The sequence below is a fragment of the Pecten maximus genome, chromosome 1, assembly GCF_902652985.1.
Source record: "Pecten maximus chromosome 1, xPecMax1.1, whole genome shotgun sequence".
NCBI classification, from domain to species: Eukaryota; Metazoa; Mollusca; class Bivalvia; order Pectinida; family Pectinidae; genus Pecten; species Pecten maximus.
In genome coordinates, this window is record NC_047015.1 from 38,133,680 (window position 1) to 38,157,862 (window position 24,183).

General features: G+C 34.7%; 1 protein-coding gene across 1 annotated transcript in view; it reads right to left on the minus strand.

Annotated features, from left to right (window-relative positions):
* Positions 1–19,919, minus strand: part of LOC117332779 (WD repeat and FYVE domain-containing protein 3-like) — a 60,091-nt gene extending 40,172 nt beyond the window's left edge. Inside the window, exons 1-25 of the mRNA XM_033891814.1 lie at positions 19,802–19,919; positions 19,235–19,509; positions 18,734–18,926; positions 18,088–18,274; positions 17,716–17,882; positions 15,367–15,422; positions 14,901–15,047; positions 14,391–14,488; positions 13,721–13,881; positions 13,133–13,225; positions 12,570–12,763; positions 12,278–12,416; positions 11,815–11,915; positions 11,344–11,495; positions 10,453–10,539; positions 9,821–10,058; positions 9,200–9,414; positions 8,299–8,915; positions 7,056–7,237; positions 6,540–6,768; positions 5,659–5,910; positions 4,954–5,144; positions 4,577–4,729; positions 3,824–3,897; positions 3,192–3,212 (exon numbers count right to left, since the gene is read on the minus strand). Coding sequence (XP_033747705.1) covers positions 3,192–3,212; positions 3,824–3,897; positions 4,577–4,729; positions 4,954–5,144; positions 5,659–5,910; positions 6,540–6,768; positions 7,056–7,237; positions 8,299–8,915; positions 9,200–9,414; positions 9,821–10,058; positions 10,453–10,539; positions 11,344–11,495; positions 11,815–11,915; positions 12,278–12,416; positions 12,570–12,763; positions 13,133–13,225; positions 13,721–13,881; positions 14,391–14,488; positions 14,901–15,047; positions 15,367–15,422; positions 17,716–17,882; positions 18,088–18,274; positions 18,734–18,926; positions 19,235–19,509; positions 19,802–19,898 — 4,319 coding nt within the window. The 5' untranslated portion in view covers positions 19,899–19,919. The remainder of the gene's footprint in view (positions 1–3,191; positions 3,213–3,823; positions 3,898–4,576; positions 4,730–4,953; positions 5,145–5,658; positions 5,911–6,539; positions 6,769–7,055; positions 7,238–8,298; positions 8,916–9,199; positions 9,415–9,820; positions 10,059–10,452; positions 10,540–11,343; positions 11,496–11,814; positions 11,916–12,277; positions 12,417–12,569; positions 12,764–13,132; positions 13,226–13,720; positions 13,882–14,390; positions 14,489–14,900; positions 15,048–15,366; positions 15,423–17,715; positions 17,883–18,087; positions 18,275–18,733; positions 18,927–19,234; positions 19,510–19,801) is intronic.
* Positions 19,920–24,183: the final 4,264 nt, after the last annotated feature.

Consider the following 24,183-nt stretch of genomic DNA (forward strand, 5'->3'; position numbering starts at 1 on the left):
ATTAATTTTCTCCTCTGATGTAAGAATAACTCGCATCTTCTGTGAGTCTGCCCTGTTATCAGCTGATGAATTCTCGTGAGATTAAATGCTGCTTACAATCATAGCGATTTAACAAATATTTTTCCAGACATTGACTCATACATTTCACTTGAGATACCTAATATTAGACAGAATCTATACAAAGGAGATCACCAGAAAGAGCTCTTAATATTTTAACATGCTTATTGCTGTAAATGACCTGACAGATTTGTAGCAGGCGTCGTTCATGCATCACAGCTAAAAGACCAGGGAGTCATTTCAGAAGTCATTTATTACAGACGTTTGAATATTTAGGGACTGTAAAATCACAGTCGCTTATCAGGATAGGCAGGGAGTCGCTTAACACAAACATTATATAGAAAATAGTATTGGGCAGTCTTCAGAAAGAAAGGGAGTCTTTATATATAGGTCTCTCAGGCAGTCTACTCTTGTCCTCATCATTACTAATATAATACTAAATCCTGGCAGTTCTGCTTTCTGTCAACATGTCAAAAATCCCTTATAAAAGGCAAAGCCCTGAAATAAAACACATGTGAAATCTCCATATAAAATATCTTGTGTTCAAACAGCATGAACAGAACAATCAGCTTGAAAGAATGAAACTTTCAAAATAATGTCAATTTACACAAATGAGATATCAAACCAATGCAAGCTGCAGCAGACCGTGTTTAGCCATGCACAACACCCAGGTATAAACATCAACCTTACCTGTGCACCGCCCACCTGGGAATAAAGGCATTATCATCAGTAGGGACATGCTACACCATCACAAATTGGGGTAGCTTTCCTTAAAACTGCTGGACTCAGCAAAGTATTGGTAAATTTGATTGTATCTATTCTTCACTGTAATTTAATGTGGAGTTACCCGGTACATCCTTCTTCAACCAAATTTATTTAAACATCCTTGAAGAGGTTCACAATATTGAGTCTGCTTGAAGAAGCCGTAGAGGGCAGAAAGGACTGGCGGATAATCTTGGTTTTTGTTTTATTTTTCTTATACTTAGTTATATAATTAATTTTCCATTGTTTGTATGCAGAATGCAGCTTTTTGATTGGTTGAGATTTTTTTTTCATACCACTATGAAAAAAAATTTCCTTGAATGGCGCGAAAAATGTGACGTCACAATACGACAATTGACGTTGCGTATTGATTTGAGAAAAAGAATCCCACATAAAACCAGTAAAATTGTACACAAAACATGTTTTAAATTAAAAAATTATTTTCTTAAAATTAATTATAAGCGTTGATGTCAATTGTTTTTTAGTTTCATACAATTTTTTTTCATACCCCAATGAAACTAAAAAAAATTGACATCAATGCTTAAATATATTTTTCCATGTAGTTTTCTATATGGTAGAATATACGGAAATATTTCAGATAAATGTTTTATGAAATTTCAGAAAAGATTTCATCTTCAAATAAAAGGAACTCCACAATGTTCCATATAATTATGAAACTGGGATTTATTTTGTTTCAATTGTGGTACTGGGGTTTCTGAAAATCACAATGTAATTTTTTCAGCAGAAAAATAGAGTAAATATAGTGCAGTGGTTACCTAAAATGTACTAATTCTAAACAAATAGAATATTTATTTTGTAAATCTTTAGTTTTTCATTTCCTAATTTAATTATTGATATTTTGAAAAAGTGATTCTCACTACTTACAGCTAAAGTGATGACAATGCACCATTTAAGCTTTTACCTGATTCATGTTTGCAGAGGGGTAGAGGTGATAAAAACACATGTTATAAAATGTACTTGTATACATGCGTCATTCCACTGATAACACAGGTTTGTATACTATATTACGAAATGCTGTTTCTACAAAAAGATGAGCTAATGCAGCACTTATAAGAAAGATCAATATTGAATTCTCCAACAGGACAGTTATTGAGGAGATAATGTTCTTAAACATGACGATTAGTGTCATGTTTATTATAGGCCATGTGATTAAACATTTAGGTATGTATGTTTTTTGTATGTGTTGGCACATTACATAGCCAGGTATTTGTCAAACAATGATACTAATTTGCATAGGAGCTGGACTTGTGAACATTTTCTGCTTATTGATAATTCATAGAATTAATATGCTAAAAAGTTGTCATGATTTACGATTAATCTATATTCTATGTCAGTCTTAAAGCCAGTCAAATAAATCAAAGATGGAAATTGAATTGCAAGATAGAGTGAAATATGTGCACATATAAAATGGAAGAAAAAGTGTCACTATGTGTGCGGTAATTGTCTAAAAAGAAAGTAGCTATTACTTTGTGAACTGTTGTTGATAAAACTATTGATGTGATATAGTTAAGATTCTTGAAAAGTAAACAGAAAGCAAGTAAATCTATTCAACTTGAACCCTTATTTCTCGTCCCCATGCCACTAATACGGTCTGATTTTACACAAAACAGGGTAAATTTATTCTCGGTTCAATTAAAAACAATTTTAAAATGGATGATAAACAAAATGTAATGTTTGATTCTAGATTGTTAAATACTCTATCAACACAGAAATTTGTACCAGGGAAAAAAGGGAATCATATTATTTTAGGAAAATTTCAAATTTTTGAGAATGATATTGCTGTTCATCTTTCACAATTTTTTACTTTTAGAACCAGCCACAAATAGGATGTGATCACAACTTCCACATATTAAACAAATACAAAATGTTATTCTGAACCGGTCTTATCTGCAGCTCATGACAACCAATTTAACATGCTCTTCATTACAGAATACAAAGCAGATTAAATCTTTGATACCAAATTCTCATCAATATCTGAATCTTTCATCCCCTCTTTTTTTTTATGTTAAAATAAGTTAAGTTATAATTTCAGCAGAAGTCATGACACAGATCATAAAGAATAGAATTAAACTTGAATCAAATTTAATGTGGATGACTGTATCAATTCAAAACTATTAATTTTATTTATTTTACAACAACTTTGACACAATTAAATCTTTCTATATTACAGGTACTCCCTCTAGTTGGCCCAGACAAAAGTGCACAGGGAATCTCCCTGCGCTAGGAGATCCCAGAGAAAACCCCAGTGGTCTGCTGCATGACTTCCATACTTTTCCATGTACATCAGATAAGACCGGTTGACTATAACGGGAACCTCATCACTACACAGAATACACTGATCTACTACCCACCTCTTTTGACGTATCGAGCGGCTAAAATAAGAACAGTACCATATACTAACGGTTACTCATATTTCATACACAATTAATTTTGTAAACTTATTTTTCTGTACTGATTCAAGAGGACATTGATGTATATATATCACTCTAAAAGTATGCTTTATTTACGTTTCTTCTTTCAGTAACAAGTAACCTCTAGTTCCCTGTTGGTACCAATTTAAACTTGGGGTTAAAATAGGAACCAAATATTGTTCAGACTAATGTTCATCGGATCCAGTTAATTGCTGTTTTTTTTTAATTTTTGAGATTGTAACCAAAATCTTGAAGGGCTTGGCTCAAAATCTGAAAATTCATTTAGTGATATTGTGGGGTTGATCTACCACACAATGTAAATAACTCTCAAAATAACATTTATAAACTCATGCCAACTTAAAATATACAGAGCAAAATGCATCATTTTTTTTAAAGATAATGACACGGTAAAATGTAAATGCTTAACACATGGAGACCAAGCTGGATGCTAATTTCAAAAAGGTAAAGGAAAAATAAACGAGCGGTGTAACATGCATTAGCTTGTAAACAAAGTAGCTGTATTGATGCTGAAGCATTTCATTCTGAAACAGACAAATGTATGCTGAACGTACCTTGATTCTGTCAACAGCTCGTAGAAATGTTCATACAGTGAACGCTGGAGATCGTATGGTGCTTCATGCCACACCTACCAAACAACAAATCTGTGTAAATCTCACAGTATAAAGTAGCAATATATTCCTGTCATAAATATTGTAGTGGCAAATGTTAACCACCCTACAGATATAAATACATATTTACCACTCCATCACATTGTTACTATATAACCTTACCAACAGTAATTGAGCATTACCATCTCATAAACTGCCAACCGGTGCATTAATAATGTGCCAAGTGAAGGACACTGCAGTTGTGGCAAAAATATTATATACAAATTTTTCTTTTGAAAAACTAGACGGACAGTTTATATTTTGCATTTTCATAATGTTACTTTACATTAAATATTTGTAATACAATGATTATTCTTGTCTGGTTTTCTATTGTCTTACGCACTTTTTTTACGTGCAACAGCATGGTAGAGCTGTTAACAGGCTCACAGTCAAGAATGGCAGGGAAACTTGAATTCCATTAATCATAGTGATTCTTTAAAATCTGAAGCTGTTAATATAAGCACTGAACTGCTTTCAGCTAGCAGTTATTGGCTGATAATGCCAACTGGACAAAGACTAATTTAATGAAGTGTGCTATGAAAAGCAGTTCAATGCTTTAATAAAATCATATCACATGCTTATCAAGTGACTATACAAAAGATTGAATTATTTACTAAACTTCATTTCGGTGAAATATCAAAAGTCAGAGAGATTTACCTCCAGATCACAAAGGAGGTCCTCAAAGGCTTTCCTGTTTGGAATAACAGAGCTCTCCTTGCCGCTGTCCACCGTGCCGATGAGGGAAAATGTAAGGTGTAGGATGTGGCTGTTCAGGAGGTGCTGCTTCTTCTTGTACAGCATGGCCAAGGTCTGTAACATGATATTAGTTGTACATTTTAAATCCATTAGGAAGTATACATGTGATGTCCATTTTAGCAGATTCACAGGGTAGTAATTAAGTCAAACTGATAATTCATTGATGCAAATATACTGTTACAATATTTAATCAAGTCAAATATCATATTACTAGTATAAGATGATTGGAATACTTGAACACCATCTATTTTCTCACTCCTCCACATTCCAGGTAGTACCTGATAACCCTGTATCCTTTCCATGTCCTTGAGAACAGTCTTGTTGCTCTTGACAACACAGACAAGGGCTTTGACTGCTGCATATAGCCCTTCCACATCAGTAGCCATGGCCAGCAGCCCTAGCAGAGCTGAAGCACCTCCTACATTCTCTAGCATTTTGGCTACAGGTTTGGGGCAGAAGGTCCTGACCCCTACAAAATTAAAGAAAGTAATTTCAAATTTACAGAACTTCATCATCATACAAAATAATATATACAGCTATTTATAAGGCATGAAACAAAAGTCAAAACAAAAATTTTCCAATACATTTAGCTGATGAACTATCTGTGTATCTCACATGTGTTGTACAGTATATACCTGGTCAGATTGTAAGAATAAACATGGAACATGTAAGCCCCCATTCCCACTTTGAGGGAAATGGAACCAACAGAGTTAAAAGCAAGTTCAAAGCATGTAAAAATGTTTTAGCAATATATTGATTTAATTTTCCATTTTGACTGCACAGCATTGGTACCAGCATCCCATGGCAATTAACAAATGAATGGAAAAACCTGTAAAACTTCATAGAAAAAATATATGCATGTAAGACAAATGCCTCTAAACACTTTGTTGTGGGAGCATGAAATATCATTCATTATAACAGCATTATAAACAAATATGTGAAACAATTTTGCCCCATAAGAGTTTGCAACTTGATGGCCTTACCAAGATAACCAATGAGGATGGCACCCAGACTGCGGGCCAAGCCGCTGAGGTGAGCAGCGGAGTTGTGGAGAAGACGGATAGGTGTAGCATTGTCATGGGTGGACATAGCCAGCTGTTTAGCTATAGACTTGCTGTCCACTTTATTGTAGACTTTTCTGATTTTGGCAATGGTCATCTGGAGAACAGCATGTGCATGGACACCAAACACAACTTTCTCTTCCGCAATCAGGGCAACAACAGTATCACTGTCTTCTGCAATTCAAAAGAAACTTTGTTTCTAAATTCTTGATTTTCCTTAAATTGTAAATTGTATTTTTAGTGATAAGACAAAAGGCAAATTAAGCCAAGGACATGAAAATAACTTAAATTTTAAATATTGTTCTTAAACTTGTATAAGTACAGATTAAATGTCAAAATCATGACCTCTGCTATGTGTCTTCCACAATAGATTTTCTCTAATATGATACGACACAAAAAACAAAGAAATAGAACACATTTCATGTACAATATAGAAGAGTAGTGTATACATATGATGATTCTTTATGCATGATAGATGAACATTTCAGGCAATCATGGAGTGACATCAGAAACAGAGATCAGTAGAACAATCCCCAGGGACTCATCTGATGGGACCATGATATGTGTCTGACCTTAATAGTCACCTTCACCAAATGCCTTCCTATAATACTGAGATAGCAAATTTTAACAATCGTTTGTGTCTCAATGACCTTGAGAAAGGCCTATTGCATATCTACATATCATAGTATAGTACCATGAAAATGTTAGCCTTCTTGATTTACCGACAGATGGATGGACAAACTGATAACTAAAGGTACCTTTATTTTGATATAGGTACCTAATCACAAAATATCTTGACATACCAAGGACAGGTGACTGGAAGCTGCCTAGATATGTGGGCCCCAGGTTGTAAATATTGGCAACAACAGCATGAGTGACAATGTCCTCTAGAAGGTGACAAGGGCCCTGTCTCCAGGTCAGGCGTGAGTTTCTGCGTAGTTGAGGTGGACTACCGATGTAGGCGAATACAGAGGTGAAGGCGGTGGGGCTGGCAGTACCGCCCCCTCCCAAATTTGGAGAGATGTAATGTAGCTGTTACACACAAACAATACCAAATTAATACAGGACTTCTATCATTTCTAAATCAAATCTAATTTTTCCTGAAATACATCTGGAATAAACATTGTTGTGGTTTTTGTCTTCAGATATTGAAACTTGATATTTGTTTCCAAATTATGGTAACAGCCAGGGATAATTGTTTTTCCTAGAACTGCAAAAATTATTTGAAAATTTTTTCAAGGACAAGTCCATTAAGTTAAATTATTCTATTGACTTATAAAACTCATCAATATATGCGTGTTTACAAATTTTGTACTTACTTTTTGTGTGTTGACATGGTCCCCATCTACAAACAGACTGACACTGCTGTTTTTCATGATACCGGCTCTGTGGAATATCAACACCAGGTGGTGCCACTGTCCTTCCTGTGTCAGCTCTGGGTACCAAAATCGCACTGTGTTGTCATTCAAGACTGGCTCTGGTTCATTCTCTACACCAGTGACTGAAATAGCCAGAGATAAAAGTCATTTAGCAATGAAATTCATAACCACTTAATCTTGCTCACCGAGAATAATGAAACACTGCTTTTCTAACAATATGATATAGAACCTAAGCTATCATTAATCCACAATACTTGTATAAAGAATAATCTTATATAATAAACCAATACCACAAAAAAGGCTTATCTGACAATGTGTACAATATACATCCACTCTACTTCGAGGAATTCATCCACACATTAAGCTTATAGGTTACCTGCTTCATTAGATGAACACAAAATGATATCAAATATAAAACTGAAGCAGTTGGATACAAAATAAATGATCCTTCTGTAAATCATGGCAACTCCAGTTCAATATTTGACAATCATGGAAAATTAATATTAACAAGAAGCGTTTTCACTTATGATAACTTATGTTTTAACCTGTGTTTAGTAGTTCTGCATATAACAGGTGCTTTCTCAGCTAATGTATTTTACCTGTGTTAGTGTTTTAGCACTATGTAACAAGTGTTTTTACCTTTGTTAGTATCTTACCACATTGTAATTTTACCTGTGTGATTGTCTTAGCACTATGTAACAAGTGTTTTTACCTTTGTTAGTATCTTACCACATTGTAATTTTACCTGTGTGATTGTCTTAGCACTATGTAACAAGTGTTTTTACCTTTGTTAGTATCTTACCACCTTGTAATTTTACCTGTGTGATTGTCTTAGCACTATGTAACAAGTGTTTTTACCTTTGTTAGTATCTTACCACATTGTAATTTTACCTGTGTTAGTGTTTTAGCACTATGTAACAAGTGTTTTTACCTTTGTTAGTATCTCACCACATTGTAATTTTACCTGTGTGATTGTCTTAGCACTATGTAACAAGTGTTTTTACCTTTGTTAGTATCTTACCACCTTGTAATTTTACCTGTGTGATTGTCTTAGCACTATGTAACAAGTGTTTTTACCTTTGTTAGTATCTTACCACATTGTAATTTTACCTGTGTGATTGTCTTAGCACTATGTAACAAGTGTTTTTACCTTTGTTAGTATCTTACCACATTGTAATTTTACCTGTGTTTGGCAATGTTGACTCCTGTGTTGATACTACGAGAGAACGCTCCCTTGACGTTAACATGACACTAAGACAAATGAGATTCTCTTCCCTCCCCTGGAGATTCCGTACAATGGTCAGAAGCCGTACCGGGTGTGGGTCACTTGTGCTTGAGAATTTGTCCACACAGAACCATGTTGAGAAAGTCATGCCTGACTGTGGAGGGAACACTCTCTCCCCAGTGCCCACTCCTCCTATCACTATGGGGTCTGACCCACCAACCACACCCGACACCACTGAGGGAGTCGGAGGGCCCTGAGGGGCAATACTAGGCAAGTATAGACACCCAAAACCCTCAGCACTCATGTCAAATTCCACAAAGGCTGGTGTTACGGCCAACCCGTGCATTCTTGCATCTTTTGGAGTGGTCATTGAGACTAGACATTTGACACGTGTGAGTGGTACGACACCCCCGGCTGTTTGAAGGTGTTTGACGACCTCCACAGGTGTACGTCGTTCCTCTATACTGGGTGCACGGCTTAGAGGCCAGTTGTGGTTCCAAGTCTTTTGAGTGGGTCCATCAAACATCTCATCCACAGGTTGACAATTCAATGGGGATCCTAACCGGGAAAAATCTCTGTGAACATATTGATGATTATTTAAAATGAGAACAACATATACATACAAATTTGGAATCACTTCAATGCAAGGTGCTGGTAACAAACTGTTCTTAGGCAAAACATTATCAAAATTGATTCTAAACTACATTTTATGTCACAATAATTTGGAGTAAATAGACTTTGCACCTCTTTGATATACAAACACTACATAGTAAACTGCTACAATCACATTACAAATATCGCCTCCTATAATACAATCAGTTACCAGTGTATATTCAAATCTGACCAAAGAAAAAAGTACCTCAGATCTCTAGGAGTCAGTGACTGTGCGGCCAGCCTTTCAAACATGGCCCTCAGTATGGAGTGTAAGGGGTGAAGCTCGTCCGCTAGAGCTATATAGCCATGACTTAGTAGCTCATGAGGGAAGCCGTTCTCACACATGATCTGTTGGTTACGCTCGGTGTGTAAGAGGGCTCGTAGCAGCTTAGCTGTGTATAGCTTCAGGGATAATGTCAGCTGTGAAGGAAGATACAAATTTTTTCTGTTCACATATTCACAAAATCATATTTTCACGAATTTCTTTTTGTTACTAAAATGCTATTTCAAAGAGGTTCCTCAGATATATTACTTTAATAGTGGCCAAATGTGACCTTTCACTCTTTTATCGATGACCACCAAATTTTGATCAAGTGTACACTTCTAGATCTTAATATTATGATAACATACTGTAAATATCAACCAGATCTGTTGAAAGGTTCATAAGATACCTTGTATACAATATTTTTTATGCTGTTGACAGATACACAGACAAAGCATTTTTATATATCCCAACCCTTTACTAAGTGGGTAGTATAATGACATAAAAGAAAATCGGCCCCAAACTGCTCTGGTTATGTCTTAATGAACTCTTGCCACTACTAACCCTAGAGCTGGACTCATGCTCTATGGCTGGGAGGAGGTGGAAGATCGAGAGTACAGCCCCAGGATGTACAATCACTTGTTCCTGGTTCGTGGTGGGGGAGATGTTGATACTTCCTGTAGACGCTCGTTTGGGTTTTGGTGATGTCTGTACACCATCATCTCTGGAAGTCTGTAGCATGGTGTAACGTTTCAGAGCTGGGGAATCTGTGCTTTGTGTTTGGCTTCCCCCTACCCCAGGCCTGGACATACAATAGATAAAATATATGTATTCAATAGTTTCAGTCAGACCTTTTAGGTCCCAATTTAAAATAGGCCTCAGAGTACTTATTATTTGTTAACTTGATTTTTTGATACTACAGGTTTCACAGGTTATTATTTCGTGTCGTTATAAGTAAAAGACATTTTGAATGCTTTCAGAATACATTATAATCGGTATCTTAACTCGATTGCATTACAGCATTTTAATTTCAAAGTTTCAAACTTGGCAGTTCTGTTCCTGGAACAAATTGACTAAGAAATTTTACTTCATCAATTAGTCAGGCAATTTTCTCTATCAGCTTAAAGGCAAATATCAAACATCATTACAGTTACCATTGAAAATATAAAGTTATCTTGTTAAAGCTGTGTACTTACTTATCAAATATGTCCAGTGCCATGTTGTAGAGATATTTCAGCATGATACAAGCTGACAGTAATGTAATGGAAACTTCGGTCTCCAATCTGTAGATAAAACAGTGTCATAATTTCATTTTTGTGTCATTTTATATCATACCATATACCTTATAAAATTTTTCTTATCAATCAAAATCACCAAATACCGAATAAAAGTGATTTCCCAATTTTGTGTATCATCTATTTTGGTTCATTAAAGGAAGAGATAATTCCTGTTAATATTCATTAATCAGTTTTCAATATATGTCAGTAACTGTGCAGGGAAAACACTCCTAGCTTAACAAGAATTACATGTAATTATGTCTCGCCTGTCAAGCTTTGTCAGTATATCATGTCTTAAAATTCAACCTAAATATGTCATTTTACCCTCAAAAATCACTCCCTCTGAATACATCAGATTCATTATAGAATTCATTCTATTTTGAAAATAAACAAATTTGTAAATCAATGGGAGAAGCGATAATTTAAGTTTGTACATCAGTTTCTCAAAATATAAGGTTTCTGACCCAAAAACGCAGCAAAATAGTAAAATTAATGTTATCTGTAGAGTGTGTTGAGATGTCCATACTACAATGCAACTATATTCCAGGTTGATACTGTATGAGAAACTAAGCTAAACACAAAACTTTTAAAGTCCCGATTCCAGGCATACCTGGACCTGGACCATAAATTCTGAATGATGTTCTATAAATAAAGGCTGTGTCGAGATGTCCACTATGTGATAGAACTATATACCAGGTTTGGTCAAAGTTGGACTTACACTTTTTGAGAAACGGATCTAAATGAAAAACTTTAAAGTGAAATGTTCACGACGACACTGTAAACTAGAAAGTTGAAATACGATATCCTTACTTGCTCTCCTTTGTGTGGACAAAGAACTCCTCAAACACGGCTGTAATTGTCTCCTCATCTTCTATGATAAAGTCCATAGCTTGCTGTATATCAATGGTCCCAGAAAAACACCCAAGTAAGCGTACAGCTTCTGTAAGGCTGTCATAACGCACCTGCAACCAAAGAATATATTAGTCAACAACACAGGACAGTATCAACAACATTTCTTCTTGTGTTAATATACTTAAAAAACACATTTTCTTTCCTCAAACTCTTTTTACACTTTGTATCAAAACAAAAAAATTTGGAATTTTACATAACAGAATGATGTTTCATTATTAATATTATAAAACATCAATGGTTCATATTTCATAAGAACCTGATGCAACAGACCATCAATGATTTATATTTCAAGAGAAAATTTACACAAAAGATCAATATTTGTGAACAAAAGGAACAGATGATGATTTTATAACTTTAACTTTATGTTACCTCCGTATCAAAGAATTTAGCATTTGCAGGTTCATATCTCATGGCAACTGTAAGGGTGCTGAAAACAGTCCGCAGCATGCCCAGAACTTCATAGCGAGAAACTGTGGATAGAAGGGATAGAAGTTTTATAAATAGTTTTGTGAAGCAAGGAATTTCGGTAAAAAGGAAATATTCATGCTTCTCAGCCATGTTGGACTTCTGTATGTAAAAGTCAAAATGGACAGAGAAGACTTTAGTTTTTTTAGTTACCAGTTTACCGCCTACATGATTCCACCCATAACTAAGTTTTGCCTCACCACCTATAATCAATGTTCTGTCGGCATGAAGGGTAACCCTCTGTTTCTAAGCTGTCCTATAATGAAGTTATGGAGTAGTTTTAGACAAATCTAATAGTGTCATATTGAATCTTGATGACAGAAAACAAATTTCTGTATCTTTAATTGACCCAAACATATCTACAAACCTGTGCCCCAAGGCATTTTAGGTGGATCTGCTAGACACCCCTCCATGGATACCAACACTGACATAACATACACAAATCCTCCAACCTTCCTAAACACAGTCCTTGTCCGGTGACTTTCCCTCAACACATGTAGCAGGGACTGAAAACAATAAAGGACATGGAAATATAGTCATATTCTTTCTCTACAAAATAGATAATAAACTTACTTATAGGAATCACACATTTGAGTTTCCTTCAGTAGAATTAATTTGACTCTTTAATAATTGCTAGATGAATTATTGTTCATATTTACCTTCAGAATATGTGTTTTGAGCTCAAGAGCCAAGACTGGTGCAGTGTGCATCAGACAAAGTAAAGTGCCCATATCATCATCACCACCAGGGGACAGCACGAGTTGTTGAATGATGCCAAGCACTTGATGGCGACACTGAGGAAAGGCTACCATGTTGTGCGCACATCTTGCCCCTCCACACTCCCTGAATACCGCTATAAATAAAGTACAACATTATGCAACGATAATTTTATCAAAGAGGGTTTATCTTGAACTACTTGGTGAAATTGTGGAAAAGCCATTTTAGACAGAACATAAATGTGTTTTCTATGATTGCCGTTCTTCTCATGTCATTATTGGTCCCCAGTACCAGTGTTCACTATATGTATGTCTGCTATGGGACTTGTACTTCATATTTGATAATTATAAATATTTCAGAACACAGGTTTAAGGCATACCTGCATTATTATACTAACATATACATGATTGCTCTCAATATCATAGCAAGTATACATGTGCTGATAAGTTGGTACCAAATGCCTAAGCCAGCTATATGGTGTTTGTCAGTTTTTTGGCAGACATACCTGCATTGCTGTTGTTGGAACTAAGCAGGAGTGTGAGGCAGTCCATCACAAGGAAACCTAGTTGCTGTTGCTCAGGGTCCATCTTCTCATAGGCTACAGGAGATTATTAGAGGTTATATTGGCATGGAAGGAAGCAAAAGTTATTGAATATTTTCATCACTATGTTTTTAAAATACAGATACATAAAATCGATAAAATGATATATAACATGACCTGGAGACAGGTGACGTATTGTGTCACCTGTACAAAGGATGTATTGTATTACCTGTATACTTCAGGAGACTGATTACCTGTGTAGATAGGTGAAGTATTGTGATACCTGAATATGACCTTACCTTCATCATCCTCCGGATCCTTGAGGAGAGTGGACTACCTTTGTAGACAGGTGAAGTATTGTGATACCTGAATATGACCTTACCTTCATCACCCTCCGGATCCTTGAGGAGAGCTGCGTACCTGTGAAGACAGGTGAATGATGTATTGTGATACCTGAATATGACCTTACCTTCATCATCCTCTGGATCCTTGAGGAGAGCTGCGTACCTGTGAAGACAGGTGATGTATTGTGATACCTGAGTATGACCTTACCTTCATCATCCTCTGGATCCTTGAGGAGAGCTGCGTACCTATGGAGACAGGTAACCATTACCTCTAACATCCCCACTTCCCTAAACACCTCACGATAGACAGCATGGTGCTGGAGCACTCGCTGTAATGTCTTCATACACAGGATACTGCATCGTACGGAACTGTAATCACCAAAACATATCACCTGATCCACCTATTCAAAGGTTGTTCATACCCTCAGAAGACAGAGAAATGTAATCATTTAAACATGATTCATCTGATTTGATATACCTTTTAGCAAAACGACATTTCATATTCTCAAAAGAAATTGAAAAGTTCTCTACATCTGCATTTGAATGCCTTCATCTAAGAAGACATCCCGAAATTGTATGTAAAACATACTTGTCCCTGATTTATACACAAAAGACACTTTTTATATAAGTTTATTTTAAGACTGGTGTTCGGTCAACTTCATTAAGAATGAATACCCTACTTTTTCCTTTAAAAAATTGCAGGAGAAATTAAACTTTCGATTCCTGTAACAGTATATTACTTCTATAGATGAATCTATGTGTCCAGTTTCATGGTGCATGGTACCTGAAGTAACAGTAAAGACCATCAAACTGATACAGGAATTTGAACCAATGTCACTGAAGCAAAACATTTAGGTGGTGAAGTTTACGGTACTTACTGGTTGCCTTTGATAAGAATACTGCCAGATATTAACTCCTTACATGGCACGAAGTTCAGATCAAAAACCACAAACTCAAGCAATTCAAAGAATTTTTCCTGCAAAGCATAGAAACTTTCATTATTGTCAACATTCAAAGAATTTTTCCCATAAATATACAGAAACTTCTGTGAATATCAGTAATTCAAACAACATTTCTCTAGAAACTTTCTATCATAACAAGGAGATCTTTATTGTTTAAAAGACTAACAGGTAAATAAATATGAGGAGTGTTATAGCCATGGAAACATTTTTAAGAACATAACAGGATCAAACCTGATGATATTTATAGATAACTTCCTTAAAAGTTCCCTTACATGTACTGATATGTCAAAACAATGTCAGCTTTATCGCCATGCAAAGCAGAAAAAAAAATTATTCTGTGTATCATGATTTGTTCGCTGTTTGAAAACATTCACATTGTTTTGCTGTACAATCTTTAATTGGGTACACTCTATATAAATTATGTACCTGAACATCGACAGGTTTTAGATGGATTTTCTCAGCAAACTGTGAGAGTGTGTGCTGCGGTTCCAGAATGAAATAGTTGGCGTTGTCCTGGTGGTAGATGCTGTTGATGACATCTAGGACGATCAGGCACAAAGGACTTGTTGTTGCCTGAAATCAAATATCATTTAAGTTCAATCACATGTTTTTGATTGGGATTCTCTTGTTAAAATATAGCATGCTTGTGCCTATTATAAAGATCTACAATAATTTTGAAAATAATCATTTAATCATTTTTTCATTGAGTGGTTGATATTTCAATGCTTAGGCATGCCTACCATACCCAATAATTACCTACATCCAGCACAATTATTAAGTATGGTACGCGGTATCAGAAGCTATTTGTAGCCACTAGTGTACATATAATCAAACAACTGTCAGAAGCTGTTTGTAGCCTCTAGTTTATGTATAATCAGGCCAGTATACTCACCTTGATGAACACAGACTGTAATACCTGGAATGCCTGGATATTTCGTACACTCACACCTGCACAACAAAATCAATAATGTGTTTTCCCAGGTTTAACAGAAAATATTAAAGTAGTGGATAACTAATTTTATAATATAAAACAAAAAGAAATACTTTCTTGAAATTACCCTGTTTATCCTTGGTTCCCATTACTGATTAGTGTTGAGTTACCCATAGCATAAAATGACATCACAACACAATTTTTTTCAATTTTGTTTGGTAAAAATGTAATTTACTGATTAACTGAAGACAGACATATATTAATACAAGAAACAGATATACACTTAGATATGCCATATTAAGATTAATGCATTGAAGTAATAGTTAATCTATAATTCAATACTATCCAAGGAAGCCTTTTTAATTGGAAATTATAATGAAATCATATTAAATAGTAAAGTTAACTAGCTTTCTATTGATACATAAAAAGATATTAGATAAGGTATATATATATATATATATAACATAATGAGTAAAAAATACTATTATAATTGCAAATAATTGTAATTGATATTAATTGCAATGGATCAATTATCTTATTAAATCTAGAATTTATAAGAAGTTATGGGGTTATTTCCCTTGGTCCAGTAATCCCTATCCCTCAGTGCATGTTAGTAACTTTGACTTATTAGTATTATCCTGTATTCCAACTTGTCCTAATGATTTTTTTATCACATTTGTTTTCACAGCTACCAGCATCTTTAAAAATGTTAAGATGAGTTAAGTTTGCATATATACATTTTCAATATATGGTAATGATTCCAGATGTCATTTAAAATATCTTTGTAAAAGATACCACTGACATACATGTGCATGTATATATCCGAGTGTGGAATTTATAAAATAAATCACTGGGTCCCTATATAAAGTATATACAATATTACTACTAAGTTTAAATCTATAAGTAAATATTTTCTAGGTGAGCGAAAGCTGTTTTTTTCTTCAAAACATATGCTAGAAGAAAATATGAAAATATTACATAATGAAAATATTACATGTTGTATGTATCTATTGTGACCTTCACCAACTAATCAAAATGACATGAATTTGAACAGAGGTTGAAGTACATGCATATTATAGGCTGTATACAGACTAATGATGGTGTTGAAGTCGCATGACTACAAACTTGTCAACCTAAAGTGCCTCTTGGTAAATATCTACTTTATGTACCAGAAAGTATTTATGTATAACCTCTTATTATGAAAAGCAGTATTAATACGTGCCATGGCCGAATACCCTTGCAATGATATTTATGAGAGATATATTGTACAAGTCTAGCTGCTTATATTAGTGACACAATCTGCAGTTATCCACAAGATTCCACACATATCAGTGTATCTCAAGGGTTGCTGTTTCCTGATTTTGATAAAAACATTTGGATTTGTTTTAAGATTTAGTAGACATGTCCGACATGATACGGAAGAATCACACTAATGGATAACGCAGACAGTGTACTAAATATAATCAATTATCATGATAATGAGCAGGTGGAAAAAATAAGGAAACTCAACTGCAACTTGGACTTGCATTCACATGTATTTCTGTAGCCACATAACAAAATAAACAAGGAAAGTTAAACAAGGAAATGAAGGAGACCCTGCACCTCTATCACTGTGTTAGATGGCATAGCCACAAAAATATGCACCATTAAAAATATAAAATAATAAGGATTGATACTGTTTTGTGTACTTTTTATTTTGTTATACAATGTATTTTAAATTGAAATGTGTGGTATTCTAAATTTTTTTAAATTAAGTAATTTTATATATAATTTTAAATTGATGACTCATGTCTGTGAAGACACTGATAATATCTCCGATCTTTTGCTCATCCACCAGCTCCAGTTAAAGATCAGTAGAGATATGATATATTGTCAGCACACTTGTCTATTTAAATACGATAAGAACACTGAAGCATATTATGGTAATACTTTTATTTTATTTTTATAACATTAAAAGCAAGCACTTAAATCTTTTATTTTCATCCACGGGTCCAACTAGTACTAGACTAAGGGAACAAATAGTCCAGAATTGTACAACAGTGTTTAAATAGCCCAGGAAAAGTACAACAAAATTAAGCTTTTGATAACTCAGCATAGGTACAATAAAAACAAGATTTTATAATTTAGATTATTTAATCGCAAGACATGCTAAATTTCAATTTCCTTACACCAGCAAATTTAACCATTTGACAATATAATATTTTATATACTCATGTTAAAAGTTTGAATACTAGACATAAACAAATTTCCACACCATATTTTAAGTTAACTTGACTGACGTACAGAAGATATTCAGATCTGGCTAATTACCTTTGCCTGTAGGTTGTGGAACAGAGAAGCCTGGTATCTGGAACAGGGCCCCAGAACTACCATAGCTGGGTTTGATTTCTGCAAAGCCACAGGTGGTGAGAGAGCCCACTAGTAACACCAGATTTCTTAAGGCCTGTTGAGCCTCCTCATTCTTGTCTTGTTCCAACCTACACATAATACACATGAGCTATTTAGAAGCAGATTTTTACACTAAAGTTTATTTTGAAATTTCCATGGTGGAAGCACTTCCTAGTTTGGAAAGTATTCCTTTTCCAGACTTGTATAAAATTAATTGTAAATTTAATTCATACTAATCAAAGATCTAAATTCATTTGAAATTATAAATATTTGTCGAGGTATATTTATGCTTACCTTAGGAGGAATTCAGACAAGTATATATAGCCTTGGCACGAACGGAAATCATCTAACAGAATCTGCGACACTTCACTCGAGTCTTTTAGGAAACAGAAGACGGTGACAAACATTTCCACAAGTTCAAGAGGAGATAACTCTTGGATACGCTGCATGTTCTCTATACAGTGTCTAACACAACCTTTTTCTGAAAAAAAATAATGAAACTTAACAATTCATCTGAATTGATGTTATTTCTACGGAAAGGAATATACTAGTAAATTTTAACACAATATCCTACAAAACTTTACTTGCATTGTGTTTTTGCAGCTGAATGCTTATTCTTTGACATGTCAATTCACAACAATTCTCCAACTAGTAGAGATGTGTAAGGCTACGAGTTGACCTGTCTGACCAGGCAGGTTCTTTTCATGTGTAAACAGATTTTCTCTCTCTTATAGCTATAAACTTAAATTGATTAGCTTGTTTCATAATTGTTGTAAAACTAATACAATATTTTGATTTAACTTCCTGCAACATGTGAACTTTCATTTATGGATACCAACAGAAAAACTTCATTGAAAGCAATGATTGAAAAAGTTATTTTTGTTAATGATGATGACAGATGTAAAATTGGTTTGTCAAACAAATCTGTAACTCAGTTTACCGTGAATGTACTTCACCACATTTGTGGTAAGCCCATGCCTGGACAGAGTGACGAGCACCTCTCCAGCAGATTTTCTCCATAGAGCGTTGTGTGCTGGGCACCAACTTGTTATTGCACTGAACAACAGACTAAGGTCATCCTTTCTAGCCAGCTCCTCGGCTGGGGATTGGTGATTGCACAACCTCACCAAGATCTAGAGAAATAAAACATATTTCTTAGTCTGATAGAAAACTGGTGGTCAGGGATTGATAATTGTACATATACAATCTCACCAGGGTCTTGAGAAATTATCCATTGTTTTAGCCAGTTAAAATGTCAGATTATTCAAAGTGATTTTCTTTCAATCCCGTTTTATTATCTGAAATATTGAAACAGTACTGTAACGGAAGCCTTATAAACTCTGGGAAAATTTTTTGGAACCAAAGCAGTACCTTGATCAATGGGTATTATTCCAAGATGGGAAAAAAACTATGTCTGTTACTTAGATAACTTAAAAATCACCTGAACAAAAACTTTCTGTAAAAGAATTCGCCTTTCTTTTGCTGTGAATTGGCTTCCCTGATCTAGTGAATCACCATCTATGACATCTGGCAGATCAAAGAATAGGTAGAGACACTTGACAAGGGTGGAAGGGAGAGAGGCTGCCGTCATACAGTCAATGAGTGCCTGACTTCCACTGGACAACAAGTTTAATGCACTCAACAACATCCAGCCATTGCTGGTTTCCTCAGTGGATTCTATCTCCAGAAACTTGACTATTGCACAGCTTGCTGCCTCTATTAGATAGAAACACAATTGATTAGTTTTTAAACATGGACTTGATTTAATATTCAAATTGTATTAATTTCAAAATTGTCAATGCTGTTTCAATAAAATTCTATTTACCGGTACTCAAATGTCACAAAAAAAGAGCCTATGAAATGATTAGGAGATAGTTCTATTATGTTTTAGAATTTACAATAGTAGATCCGGATTATAATGTGGCAAATTATTTTCTTTGGCAATCAAATGCTGTGTTACATCTCAAATGAATTAAAATGTCAACATATCTCAAACAAAACAACACACCTGTTGACTGGTTGGAAGCCCTTCTTCGTATTTCTGTAACCATGAGTTTTGAAAGATGACTGCAAAACTGTAGGATATCTGCAAATTTTTCAGTCATTTCACATGACTGAACCTCTCCAAAAACCTGAAACATGGAAATAATAGAAATTTGAGAAAACATATACATGTATCTCACTTAAAAATGGAATTTCAATGTGCTCTTTGATTTTTTATTTTAAATCAGCCTCGTAACAATTATAGGCTCAGAATTGGCCAGATTATATATGATAGGCAAATTGCTCTGTGAACAGCTAATGTTATTTTACTTCTGTATGTGGTGTTACTACCTCACTGAATAGTTATGATCATAAAGAGACATGTTGTATGCTGTTCATTGGCAAGAGCAAATGGGGTAAAGTGTCTTGGCCACAAACTTACCTACAATAACACAGGACAGTCTATGATCAACTTCCTAAGAAACATTAACAGCCCTGGATAGGGGTTGAAACATACACAGTGGACCTTCACTGGGTGATCCGATGATCTACAGACTTAAATATCATGGCCACCCATCCTACTTTTCTGTATTCCAATGTGTATACAATTAAACCTCTTGTAAGGGACACCTCTATATACAGGACACTTGTTTATTAAGGACATTTTTGATCTGTCCTTTTGGTGACCTTTATAGACAGGTTTGACTGTACAGACATTGGATTGCATGTATATTATTTCCCCTTTATCACTTGCCTTGCAAAATAGTGGAATCATACTGTAGAGCTTGGACTCCTGTTCCTCCTGTATGTGTGTGGTTTTTTTAGGGGGATATTTGAAATCACCAAAGAGCTTTTTCAAATGTGCTAGAGCTAGACTATTGTCTTGGGCTTTCTGAGATGGCTCTGCAGGCCCCTTGGTGTTAACAAATCTCTTTATGAATGACGACATCTTGGATGTCTGGTAGGTTATCTGGAATAAAAGATGAAAGACTAACAGCATTTATAAGTGATCTAGCAAGCAGACACTGATTTATTTTGATAATTTTTTGCAGATACATCTTAATGCCATACAACATATAAAACGTATATTATCAAACCAAGTTACATTGGCAAGGTACAGCAATTGTTAAAAACAACCACTGGCAGAAAATTAAATAATAGGCAGTATATGATATAGCATGTTATATTATATATGTCCTACAAAATGTAATAGCAAATAATAGGCAGTATATGATATAGCATGTTATATTATATATGTCCTACAAAGTGTAATAATGTACATGTACATGAAAAAGACACCAGTTGTTGACAATTTTCATTCATGTTTGAATTCTTGGTAACAAGCAATGAGTTTTGGGGTTGAGCAAAACATCAAACACTACTGCAACAGATCTAATATATTCATTTTCTAGGAATGTTTTACACATAGTCAGCCAATTACATAATCAGTTAACTCCATCTGTAAGTCTATCTGATTATAACTGATAATGGATGCATAGAGACTATGGATAATCTGCAATCACTTGTCCTATCACTACAGGCAGCTGCCAGAGATACTATTATCTATTATTTATTTTATAATAGATTTAACACAATAACATTTATTTCAAATAGTATAGAAGGTTATTCCCACTCAATATACAACTGATCACATCAACAGTGCCTTCAAATGAACCATGGAGATCATTAGTTTTAATACTAGATATGGGATCACATTAGCGAAACACACCAAGTTTATTCTGTAACATGCAGGTAGAGAGTCGAACCTAAAGTAACATATTTTGTCATCATAGGTCTCAATCAAGAGATTTTTGTTCACTAGTTTGGGATGGGGCTATATTAGGGAAGAAAATTGGTCATGTGGGAAGGAAATTTCAGTACATTTTCCCATAATAAACTTATTTAATTGTTATCTAACATAACAGTAGATCATTTCATGTAAACCTATCAAACCAGGGTTAATCACCTAGACAATGCAGAACATGGGCAGCTTGAATGTGTGGTTTTTCAGGAGTTTGACAAGTGCTATTTCATGAGAAAGACTATGATATCTAATTTTTCATTTTATAAACAAATAAAACACACATGTATGTAAATGCGATGTTATTTTACTGAATATAACGGCACCTAATGGAATGGTAGTGGCACTGGTGCAATACTTAAGTATAGTATGATCAAGATACAGCTCAATTCAACAACATGCAATGATATCATTTGACAGCACTGTGTTGCACCCAACCAATACATCTAGTACAGCTCTCATAGATTTATTTATAGAAATGTTGTCGAGTGCTCCACTTTAAGCTGTTGAATTACCTTGCAAGAAAACGTTTTCTACTGTGTTATTCAAATGAAAAATAAATGGTTTAGTTTCCCTGTAGCATCCTGGGCCATGTACAGAAAATGTGGTCTACAAACTCATCAGCAGAAACAAAAACAAAGTGCATAATGAAAGAACATCTATAGGAAATAGAAAAGAAAGAAAGCAAAGTGCCAAGTGTTGGTCTCGATCATGTCTTCTAAAATAGACAGAACTTGTACACACAAGAAAAAATATACATTGTTACATACACCGTTTATGTGTAACAATGGTATGAATATCTCACCAGAAGGCTGTGGGACAATCCATTCACACCTATACTGCTAATTAATAATATGTCAAAGCAGGCCTTCGTACACTGTGTTGATATTATCAAGATATTTCGATCACTTCATCTGAAGACTGATCAACTAGAAAAGCATGGCAATTGTATAAACGACACAAAAATAATACAACAGTATAGGATTCTAGTAGGCTAACAACTTAAAACTTATAGGAATCGACGTCTGCAACCGAGACTGGATCGGCCGAGTTTTTACAACCGTTACAGATTGCATAGCTGTTGACCTATGACAGGTTATGCACCCTATTGGTTGAAGATTAAAGCATACCTAGTTAAGATATATGTAAAAGAGATACACTTGTCATCTTAAATCATAAGTAATCCTCGGAATCATCATGTTTTCTTCATTCGACTCCTCCATCGCCATTGCATTGACTTCACTTCCGTGCATATAATTTCGGTATCACCGATAGGTGGCGCTGTGACAGGATACTTTGTTTTCGTAAACTCGCACCTGTTAAATGACTTTCGTGTGTTTTTCTCTGAATATTATTTCTTCGTGAAGAATGTTAAAGGTTTACATTAAAATATTTTGAATTAAACATTTTGAAATCATAAAAAACTGACAAATGTATGGTTAATCAATGTATTGATTACTTCCCTGATTCAGAGACCTATATACTAGGGATTCGCAACAAGCTCATTGGCTTACCAAACGTCACCGCCGAGCGGAAGTTCGGGTGATTTATCCCAGAGTGCATTGCTGCTCCTAATGTTTAGACGCCATATTGAAAGTACGCCTGAAACACGGTCAGCTTTATCACAGCTCATAGAAGACTATTGTCCGATAACAAATCACGGGAATCAAACGTAAGTGCAAGTTTTGTTTATGTAAATTGTTGTTTCAAACGTATTCCGTCGTATTTTATGTTCGGAAGACTGCACATGTGACCGTTTAACTTCTTTTCACGGCGATTACCGCGCTGGTTAGCTTATGTCGGGCCGCTTATGTCTGGTGTTAAGGACAGTGCTACATGGTTTCAGTTTAACTCCTTTTTTATTTATTGACCAATTTCAAAATGGTTTTCAAATAATTCTTGCTCGATAGTTACTGTATCGCGTTTAGTCAAATTTGTTGTGTAATTCATTGTGAATATTTAGTAATTGCCCAGTGAAAATAAGTAAACAAAACAAATTATGGTTATACTGTGAATGGCTGGTGTTAAGGACAGTGCTACATGGTTTCAGTTTAACTCCTTTTTTATTTATTGACCAATTTCAAAATGGTTTTCAAATAATTCTTGCTCGATAGTTACTGTATCGCGTTTAGTCAAATTTGTTGTGTAATTCATTGTGAATATTTAGTAATTGCCCAGTGAAAATAAGTAAACAAAACAAATTATGGTTATACTGTGAATGGCTGGTGTTAAGGACAGTGCTACATGGTTTCAGTTTAACTCCTTTTTTATTTATTGACCAATTTCAAAATGGTTTTCAAATAATTCTTGCTCGATAGTTACTGTATCGCGTTTAGTCAAATTTGTTGTGTAATTCATTGTGAATATTTAGTTATTGCCCAGTGAAAATTAGTAAAAAAAAAACAAGAGAAAAAGATGGCTGGTATACTATCGTCTATTTTATTTTTAACTGGAAGGTGTATATAATTTAAACTATCCATTAATTATAATCAATTCAACTTTAATATCATATTTATGATTAGATTAGTGATTTGATAGCTATAATCTGTAGAATTTTATATAGTATAACCGTGACTTCTGTTAATATTGATCTCATGAATAATAAA